The 11,355-nt window shown below is 37.6% G+C and overlaps 1 protein-coding gene across 1 annotated transcript; it reads right to left on the bottom strand.

Moving 5' to 3' along the window:
• Nucleotides 1-3,646: 3,646 nt before the first annotated feature.
• On the bottom strand, nt 3,647-9,663 carry LOC140169076 (uncharacterized). The gene is made up of 3 exons (XM_072192353.1): nt 9,615-9,663; nt 6,275-7,082; nt 3,647-4,717 (listed from the first exon to the last, which is right to left on the bottom strand). Exons 1-3 carry the CDS (start codon nt 9,642-9,644, stop codon nt 3,741-3,743), a joined length of 1,815 nt encoding a protein of 604 aa, XP_072048454.1. The 5' UTR covers nt 9,645-9,663; the 3' UTR covers nt 3,647-3,740.
• Between the last annotated feature and the right edge of the window lie 1,692 nt (nt 9,664-11,355).

Below are 11,355 nucleotides of genomic sequence, written 5' to 3'. Positions count from 1 at the left end.
TTGACTTCTGAATCGGATTTGTTGTCAACGGAGGTCAACGGCTTGTGACGTCACTCCGGGGTCACCTATAAACACCTAATACTATTAAAAGTTAACATTTAGCAGAAAATCTATATTTTTAAGGAAATGTTACCGAAGACGATATATCCCAAACTGTAATCGGCAAATTCATCGGGTTCTCTAGTTCGAGGGTTCGCTAGCCCGAATAATAATACGGTTCTCTAGTCCGAACATAGAATAAAGCTCGCAAACCCTAACCCTAACCCTTATTCTATATTTGGACTATAGAATCTTCGGATTGGCGAACTTAATTTGGTTTTCGGACTAGCGACCCTTCAGACTAGAGAACCTTCGGACTAGCGACCCTTTGGACTAGAGAAAAGTCAGGGAAAATCAAACCGAATGTTTAAATATTTAATCGGATAATTTAATAGATCAATACAGACTGAGGAAATCACGACATCGGTATGACATTAACTTTGCATCAATCAGATCAAAGTACTGATTTGAGATTTATTCACCCTTCTTTACATTTCATATACATAATCACGTTATCTGATAAGTACTTTTAATCTGAGTACATTTTATACACTATAATAGAGCCTAGAATATCTGCCAAAATGATATTTTTGTCAATGAAATTAACCGTTCTATCAGATGCCATACAGTCAATAAAATGCTACGATGCAGCTCATTACTGATAAGGTACTCACTATAGCTACTTCACAATGTAATCAGGTGCTCATCACTATAGGTTATATACCATTAATATAATTATGGAAATACGACGAGAAACTACTTGTTTGTCGGCCATCTGAAAAGGCTGTTTTAAAATCACTGAAATGTATCAAGATATATAGCAAAAAAAGTACATTTTGCTATGAAATGGTATATTTTCTCTCATTATATGACAATTTTGTTCAAATAATTATTACCAAAATTCATCCTCACTGCATCGGTTTATTGTAAATATACGCCCTACCTAATTGTAACGTTCAGATTCGAGGGCGCACTGCCATTTAAAAGGAAGAAGCGTTACTATTTCAATGTTAAAAGTATTTACAAGAAATATTCAAGAAAAGTCTCAGGTCAAACTATGTTGAGTTTATAATCACTTTTTAATCATTTGGCATCTCAATCACTGAGTTTTAAATATGATAATATTTCGCCCGAAATTATGCATATTTCCATTGAAAACTGTGTGATAGGCGATTAGTGGTAATGAACTAACAGTTACTAGCATAAAAGATACAAGAATGGTCTTATGATATTATGCCAATGAAATGAATTGTTCTATGGCATAAATTATGATACGACGCGCTCATTGGTGAGAGATCAGGGGCTCATCAATATAGCTACTACATAACATATACAAGATTATTTGGTCCACAAAATATACCTGTAAGCTATAGAGTCAAAATCAATCAATCACTACTACATGATATTTTGTTTTTACCCTTAGTTCGATGATGGGTGCGTCAATTAATAACAGGAGGAAATTGAACTTAAAAGCCCATAATTTTCCTTCATATCTACACTTTCTCTCACCCTTTCTACATAAACGGAAAGGTAAATACAAACACTTCCAACCGTAATCGAAGGTCTCGTGTCTCTCATCCTTTCTACATAAACGGTAAATACAAACACTACCAACTGCAATGGAGGGTCCAGGATTGAACCATTTCTAAATTTCACCAACTGGGTGCTCCTTCAAACTCTTAATACATCTAGTACGTCTTTACTTCACCCATGAAGACAAATCAGTCCACTTCTATTGACCAATTTTTCTTAATGAGCTTTTATAGGCTATATTAAAGCAAATTAAATTGCGCTCAATGCAAACATCAATGAAATGCTATGTGGCCCATTCCTACAAAACCCGATCCTATTTTTGAGATAGGCACTTTCAAAGATACTTAATTTAAACATCGGTACAATGAAAAAGAGTTTTTGGTGGCGGTGTACATGGAATTCTAGAAAAAGTGGATTTATCTTTTAGAAATAGCTGTTAACTTCATCAATTATACAATCAGGAGAACATTTATTCTATGTACAGGGTGTCCCATAAAAAATTACCGGGCAAATGAATTTGGTCGTAAGTCGAAAAATAGACATCAGAATTCAAAAGTCTAATCATCAGCGTGTAGCCCAACTTATTCTGCATCTTATATGTCAATTTTATTGGAATCGGTTGACTAATCGCGAAGAAATGAGCGATTACTTAACGCATGTGTCAATTCACTTCATTCCAAGTTTGAAAGAAAGATCATTCAACACAATGCGCACTAGTGGTTAAACTGTCAGTGGGCTTCATATTTTGTTCTGTGAAATCCTTTCTTTTTAAACAACATGTTTCTTGCAAAACATTTAATTAGGTTTTGTTCAAATTTGAAAACCCTGCACGATATTGAAAATGAAAGCTTGCATGTTAGACAATGCTCGGTATTAATTTGTAAATATCTTTTTTCGTTAATGTTAATATAAATGTTGCATAAAGAATTACTACATAAAGAATTCCAGCTGGCTTAAAAATTTCTCACACACATTAATGTTTTCGGAATATTTCCAAGAAATTATAATGCAAAGTTAAAATCTTCTAAAACTTTAAACATTAATGTTGCGTGGTATCAAAAATCACACGTAAAGCTGTAAGCACTTGTTCGTTGTAAAAGTACATTTGCTTGGATAAACTGTTATTCATCTTCAGTGAAAGCATGAAATAACACCGTCGGATTTTAATAGATAATGTAGACTAAATTTAACGAGATACACAAACTTTAGAAAGCGGTGAGCGACTAAGAAAAAACGCCTGTTGCTCAAACTTGGAATGAACTGTATTGATGCACGCATTATGCAATCGTTGATTTCTCCGGAACCGGTCAACCGAATCAAATAAAATTTTCGTATGTGATGCGCAACAAAATAGGCAATGCGCTACATTTTGAATTTTTTGATTCTGATGTCTACTTCTCGACTTGCGTTCAATTTTGTTCACTCGGTAATTTTTTATGGGACACCCTGTATTTCTAATATACATGTTTGATAAATTGCATCAAACTGATTTATTATTTCTTTTTCTTGGTTTTTGTCAGAACAGGTCACATATTGCTTTCAATGTGTTTCTCAGCATCCGATGTATATAAGAAAGTAATTAAATCAAATGAAAGAGATAAACATAACAAAAGTGTGATATGAAATATTTTAGACTTGAGATTCATTACGTTAGCACAAAACACGGAAATCTCAACCTGAAAAAGAAACCTAAAATTCGAAAATTCAATGAAAAAACTATGTATTTTTCCCTAAGAGCAGTCGTCATTTTCGAGAAAAGAATGAGTCTTTCCATGAAAGAAGCAATTTCTTTATGTTAATGTCCAGATAAATTCTAAAATAGTCTGAAATAACTTTCCTTTTAGTGGAACCCTGCCACCCAACCACCGAGGGAAGGGACAGTCGCCTTTGGAAGTGACTTTGATGTGCCAACACGTACCAGTTCCAAACTGGGGGTCTTTTGGTGAGAAAAATCACACCAAAAAGAGGATCATGGTATGGGGTCCTTCATGAGACTGGGAAAACATTTACCAAAAAGGGGTCTCTCCTTAAGATGGGCAACAGTTGATACAGATACAAGCTTCTCAAAAGGTCATCAAAATTTGAAATTGTTTGAAAAATAATTATAATAAACTAGCGATCACCCATGCTTCGCGGTCAGCAGCTTATTGTCTAGTGCTTACTATTTATTAAAATCCTGACCATGACTTTGCTCGTTGGATTCGTCTATACATGGATACACACCTGGCATTGGCTACATAGATCGTATCATTGTGCCAGGTGACTCCACAAGGAGAGTACATATTTGTAATGATACACCTAATGAACCTACCCCAATGTGAATACTGGTGAATGTGTCCAGTATTAGCAAAGGGGCAATCATTGTCTGCTGGATTAAAGTGCATTACAGCGATGTATATGTGATATTCCTCATCACATGTAATTCCTGCTGGCATACCTGGTTTCCCATCAACAGTGAAACTTTCCAATGAGAAGATGACATCACCTGCATCGTTTACTGCGTGGACCTTCTTGACCGCCCAATCACACACAAAGATCTGCTGATTGTTATTGGTTGTCATGTAATGTGGCTTGATGTTGAGCTTGACAGTGCTGATCAACCGTCCATCATCTGCATCATGTATGGTGATCACCTTTCTTGTCACACAACTCACCAATATATCACCATTGGACGCAACTGATATGGAGAATGGTTGTACCATAGTGGTCTGATTCTCATCTGATAGCACAGAGAACATTCGCAGATAGGTACCTTTCTCATTGAAAATTTTCACGTATTGAGACTCTGTATCTGCTATTGCGATTTCACTTCGTGATGTAATAGCTACGTCTTGAGGAGATATCATCCGTGCCTCAGGTTTGTCATCTGGTGGATGGAGCGTGTACTTGAACTTACCGCCATGGCTGAATACATATGCCCGTCGTGGTGGGTGCTTGTCTTCTTCCCAATTAGGAAAGTCGGTAACTACCACATCGGAATTGTTGCATACCCCGATTCCGCCATTTTGCAGAAACTCTCCTTCTGCTTCACCTTCCTTGCCAAATTCCCTGATGAGACGCCAATTATTGCTGCTGTGTGAACTTACTGACGCAGATGCAGTATCGCTGGCTTGTTTTTTGAATGTCACTGGTTCATCCGCTAAACCTATAGCATTAAAATAATTGGAGTCTATGCATTAGATTCAACGAATGAAATGAATGGTTTTGTTTAAAACGTTATGCGTGATCAATATTGTATTTATTATGCAAATAAACAATTTCAATGGACTGGTAGCTAACCATTTGTTACCATTGAAGGTCGCGCATTTATACATGAATGAACATGAAAGGAGCTCTTGGCTCATGTGTTATCGTGAACATAGGGGAACGGCGGGTAATCCCACTCTTGATATAAGTATGGTGTAGTAATAGGCTTAAATGAAAATGTGTTCGGAATTACCCCACTGTCCCTATAGTGTCTTCTTCATTTATTTACGTCATCAGCCCGCTGCCTTGAAAATCAATTTTGCTTCGAACGGGGTGGACCGCATTTTACCAACACAGTTTCTCTTTTTTTTTTTTTTTTACGAATACAAAAATTGCAACGAGTGTCAACTTGCAATGTAATAATTATTCTCTTCGAATGGAGTTAAACTTGTTTTGCAATAGATATGCCCTTTACAGTGAACAATAAATTTATATCTAGTATTGTGTACAAATTTCTGGAACATAATGGAATTGAATAGTCATGATTACCACAGTAGTAAATGCTGGCACGGTGCCAATAATCATGGCACAGTACAGTACAGTACAGTACAGTGCAGTACATACAGTACAGTGCAGTACAGTACAGTACAGTACAGTAGAGTACAGTAGGCCCTACCATTGAGGCATATTGACCTTGACCTATTCTGCTGTGTTAGCTGGGTAACGAAACATCCAAGATGGTGCAATCATATCCTTATTTGATTTGTTTCATCAAAACGAACATTTTGACACCCTCTTTTGGCAAAATCGGAGCACTTTGATGTTTTCGACCCCCATAGAGGCAAAAACGTGACCTTTGACCTTTTTGGTTATAACTCAAGAACAATGCGTTTCCTGAATCCTTGTGACCTGGGGAATACATTGGAATGGTTTTCAACACAATTTGAGCAAGTTTGAAATTTTGACCCTATGCAAAGTTCGATGACCTTTTACTCCCCTTGGGGCCAGTTTATATTTTTGGGAACATCCTGATTATGTTTTAGGGTCATCTTAGGAACCTAAAAAATTTGGTTTGGTTTGGTCCTGTGGGGGGGGGTGCACAGAAAGTGGTCCTAGCTCCCCGAGTATTACTGTTACTAAGGACTATCAACAACAACCAAAATTGCCAAAAGTCACTTTTTTGTGATTTTCTCCATATTTGTTACACCAAATCTGTATTTACTTTCATATGTCTTGCGCGAGAATTTAAGAGGTTATGGTACTTGTGCACAGCTGCTTTAAAATGATCAAATCAGGTTTCCTTTCGTTATATTGTGACTTGTATGTGAAATCTAATGCCAAATTAGGTCGATGCATCTGGCACTAGTGGTACTTTAAAAATGGGCTTGACGAAAAAAATTGGAAGAAGCAGAAAAATCTTTGACAGTTCCACGATATTAAGCGGTTACACTGCCTGACATAACTACAACATTAACAAAAACTGTATTGAGCAATAACAATAACAATAATTCCTTACCATCAATCACCTCCAGTGCTTCTGCTAGACTTGGGCGATATTTTGGGTTTGCATTCCAACAACGCCATATGAGAACTCCCAGTGCTTTAGGGAAATCCGCTGGAATAGTCGGCTTCAAGTTTTCTCCACCTACACGGAATACTACTTGCAGAGGTTCCATTCCATCAAATGGAGGCTTTCCTGTGCCTATCTCCAGCACCAGCATTCCATACGCATAGATGTCAGTCTTGAAGGAGAAGTGGTCATCTTTGTGGATTTCAGGTGCCATGTAACGCCACGTGCCTTTCGCGGTCGACGTAGTCTCTGAGTCGGTCATTTCTCTTGCTAGCCCAAAGTCAGATAGTTTTAAGACATTGTCTTCAAAGACAAGGGAATTGGAGGCCTTCACGTCTCTATGCAGGAGCCGTTTTTGGTGCAGATATTGTAGCCCTAGGGCGGACTCTCGGGCCCATTTCTTCAACAATTTGACGGAGATTTCAGATCCTTCGTGTTGAGTAAGATAGTCGCGGACTGTACCATTTGGCGCGTATTCAAGTAACAAGATCTTTGTGCCCATGTGACCATCCAAGACGCCGTAAAGCTTGACAATGTTTGGATGATCGAGAATTTTCATGAGCAAAGCTTCTTCTTTTAAGTCTTCTTCTGCAATGCTTTTTGCTGCTCCTACCTTTACATTCAAGAACGGCTTTTTAAATGTTACCTTATACACTATACCAAAACTGCCTCTTCCAAGCTTTTCATGAAAATTTAGATCTGAAAATGTCATTCCTGATGTCGCAGGAGAAGAACGTGACGCTTCGTCTTCAACCTATAGAGAAGAATGAAACATTTGAACTTTTCAGATGCTTGATATTATCTAATATTTTTAAAACGTGTATACACTGACTGGCTGCCTGTGGTTTCTGGTGTCTCGCAGGGATCCATCTTGGGACCCCTCCTCTTTGTGTTATATATTAATGACTTGTCCAGTCTTGCCCTGTTTGCTGATGATGCTAAATGTTTTTGAATATTGACAGTTTTGATGATTGCCAATTGCTCCAGAATGATCTCAATGCGCTTGTTGATTGGAGCAGCACCTGGGAGTTAAATTTTCATCCCTCCAAGTGTCAAGTTATTTCGGTCACCAGAAAACGAAAACAATTTCATTTTGACTATTTCATGAACAACATTAAACTTAGTTCTGTTAAATCCAATTAAGATCTTGGAATTGAAATATCTTCAAAACAAGCCTAGAATACTCATATTAACAATGTAATCAAAAAGTGCATATAAAATTGGGCCTAATTAAGCGCACTCTAGGTTTTAATGCACCTGTGAAAGTCACCAAAGCCCTGTATCTTGTCCTGATCAGGAGTGATCTTGAGTGACTCCAGACATAATGTTGAGTGACTGGACGGTGTCCAGAGACGAGCTACCAAATTCATTATGCACTATCCTGATCTGGACTATCGTTACCGCTTGTGCCTTTTTGGCCAGCCGAAAGGGAGGAGGATTTTTGCACGCCAGGGGTGGGGGAGGTGGTGGGGGTGTTGGAAGCGATTTTAGGTACATGATTCATGGCGTACCTTTTAAATAATATGCTCCAAAAACACATTTGCACTGATAGACCTACCAAGGGGGAGAGAGCAGGCACCCTTTAGGGGCTGTGCAATAATTATGAGCCCTGGGGGGAGGGTAAAATTGGGGGGGCAAGACATGTTTGGCGAGCCGAAAGGGGGGAAGCAATTTTGGCAAGCCGAGGGGGTGGCAAGCGATTTTGGCACGCATTTATGGGGCGCCTTTTTAACAAAACGCTATAAAAAGGCTTAAAAAAACAGTACAGAAACGCTTAAATATAATGCACATTTTCCTGCTCGCTGCGCTCGCAACATACATCTAGACCATTTAAGGTTTGCAATTTGGGATCCCAAAAATTTGGCATGTTCAGGGGGGGGGGGGCAAAGAATTTTTGTCGGGCCGAGCGGGGCGGGCAAGTGATTTTTAGCGGGCCGAGGGGGGGGGATGGGGCAAGCGATTTTTGGCGAGCCGTTTGGAAATTTCCCCCCCACCAGTTCCGGCCATGATATTTTTCCGAGTGCCTATTACCCATGCACATTCGATTCGGAACATTTTCTGAACAGATTTGTAATGTTGAGCTCCTATTCTATCGTTTTTATCAAAATTACCAAGAGTCACTCAAATTTGGTTCCCTCTGGATGCCGATATATTTCGCAGACCCCCTATATCGCCCGGTAGTCTCATTTTAATGTAAAAAATACTCACGGACATGATAGAGAGCCCCCTATATCGACCGGTAGTTTCATGTTAATGAAAAATAATATGACGGACATGACAGGAAGACCCCCGATATCGACCGGTAGTCTCATGTTAATGAAAAAATATACTCATGGACATGATAGGAAGACCCCCTATATCGACCGGTAGTCTCATGCTAATGAAAAATATACTCATGGACATGACAGAAGACCCCCTATATCGCCCGGTAGTCTCATGTCTATGAAATAAATATCACGGATATGATAGGAAGACCCCCTATGTCGACCGGTAGTCTCATGTTAATGAAAACAATATTACGGACATGATAGAAAGCCCCCCATATATCGACCGGTAGTTTCATGTTAATGAAAAAATGCACTCACGGACATGATATAAGACCCCCTATATCGTCCGGTAGTCTCATGTTAATTAAAAAAAATACTCACGGACATGATAGATAGCCCCCTGTATCGACCGGTAGTCTCATGTCAATGAAAAAATATACTCTCGGACATGATAGAAGACCCCCTATATCGCCCGGTAGTCTCATGTTAATAAAAAAAATACTCACGGACATGATAGAAAGCCCCCTATATCGACCGGTAGTCTCATGTTAATGAAAATAATATAACGGACATGATGGGAAGACCCCTATATTGACCGGTAGTCTCATGTTAATGAAAAAAAATACTAATGGACATGATAGAAGACCCCCTATATCGCCCGGCAGTCTCATGTTAATGAAAAAATATGCTCATGGACATGATAGAAGACCCCTATATCGCCCGGTGGTCTCATGTTAATGTAAAAAAAATACTCACGGACATGATAGAGAGCCCCCTATATCGACCGGTAGTCTCATGTTAATGAAAATAATATGACGGACATGATAGGAAGACCCAAGCATTATGTTAAATTTATACATTCTTTTCAATAATTACATTCTTTAAGGCACATTCAGATTAGCTTAAATTCAGTCCATACACAACTGTCAACTACGTCCACTTATCAACGAAATCTAGTTTATAATACGTGTATTTCTTTACCCCACTTTAAAAACATATACTGGTACACAATCACTTACCGATAAGGATAAGCCCTCGTTGTCTGCCATATTAGTTCCCTTTTCCTGTTGGCCTATGCCAGTAATGTATGAGCATCGAACACTCAAAATCATTGAACCCATTCACTCGATCAATGAAACTCAAAACTAGTTCAATACTTGTCATCTTTACAATGCTAACACACAAGTTGTATTTTTGTTTAAAATTATATCGGAAAAATCCCAAAAGTAGTAAGAATTTTCCTATTGCATACCTTCGACGCAACAGAAATTTGTAATATTTATATAATACATGTGACGCCGGCGATCAAAGTTTCGAAAAATAATTTATTATTATCACTATTATCATACCCTTATTATTAGTAGTAGGCCTATTATTACTAGGTGTTATTATTATCATTATTATTATTATTATTATTAGTATTAGTATTATTATTAGTATTAGTATTATTATTATTATTATTATTATTATTATTATTATTATTATTATTATTATTATTATTATTATTATTATCATTATTATTATTATTATTATTATTATTATTATTATTATTATTATTATTATTATTATTATTATTATTATTATTATTATTATTATTATTATAGTCGTCATATAATTATAAAATTTAAGCAAACCAATCGCTGATATTGCTATTCCTTAGATATGCTAACATTAGTGTTAATGAAAATTAATATGTAAGAACCAAGAATCTATTCTAACCAAAATGGTCTTCTTTTACATTATACTATCAATAACCGCAGTGTGGTTGCTTCCAACAGCAGATAACTTCACCTCAATTCTTTTTGTCTGGTATCAGAGTAAAGAACGTTCTGGACACATAATATTTGCTTAGGAGTTGACCTTACAAGGGCAAAAGGCCTCAAGGATACCAAGGCCAAGGCTGCAGCCCCAGTGGGGCAGGAGGGCAAGAGCGAACAGATTCCCCCTTTGGTACGCAACTTTTTGCATGTACTAAATCAGATTCGCATAGGTGTAAAAATGTCGACAATTTCAGGTTTAAGTATACTGAGCGGTCAAATTTGAAACCTACACAGAGTTTTGTTGAACTTAATGGAATTTAATCAGAATACATTTGGTATAACAAACGTCGCAAAGATAATAATACAGAGAAGCCTTTGAGGAGAAGGTTTTAAAATGGAAACTATAATTATAACACCTCTAACTTGAATAAAATAACCTGTGTTGTAGTTGTGGGACAATGAAGGTGCGGGGATGGTGAGGGGGATGGGGTTGGTGTGTAACGGTATAGGTGTGGTATGTGGAACTGGGTGTGGGCTGGGGTGTGTGAGTCTTAAGGAAAAGTTTTAAATAATGTTACTGAATCGTTTTTAAAGGCAAAAGTAACGTGTGTTTTCCTTAGAATCCTACTGAGCTTGAATTATAAATTATGGTGTAAACCAGTAGCAACAGGTGCACAATGCCGTCACTATTCGTAATAAGTAAATTCGAGATGAGTTGAGTAACGTGAATTTCGCATTGTGGTGGTGAATACATGAACAGTTCTAGGGCAGCATTTTCTTTTATCGTTCAAAATGATAATGTCAGTGATTAGTCAACATAACCATATGAATTATGCAGTACTAACTATTGTACTTTTACACTCTCGCATGAGGTCAGCCCAGAACAGAGCGTCATATCAGATTGTCACATAGTACTAATTGAATTGAATTGAATTGAATTGAATTGAATTGAATTGAATTGAATTGAATTGAATTGATATAACGGTCAGTGCTACCCACG

This window comes from Amphiura filiformis, chromosome 14 (assembly GCF_039555335.1).
Source record: "Amphiura filiformis chromosome 14, Afil_fr2py, whole genome shotgun sequence".
NCBI lineage: Eukaryota > Metazoa > Echinodermata > Ophiuroidea > Amphilepidida > Amphiuridae > Amphiura > Amphiura filiformis.
Note: the sequence above shows the minus strand (reverse complement) of the source record. Positions and strands in the feature narration are given on the sequence as shown.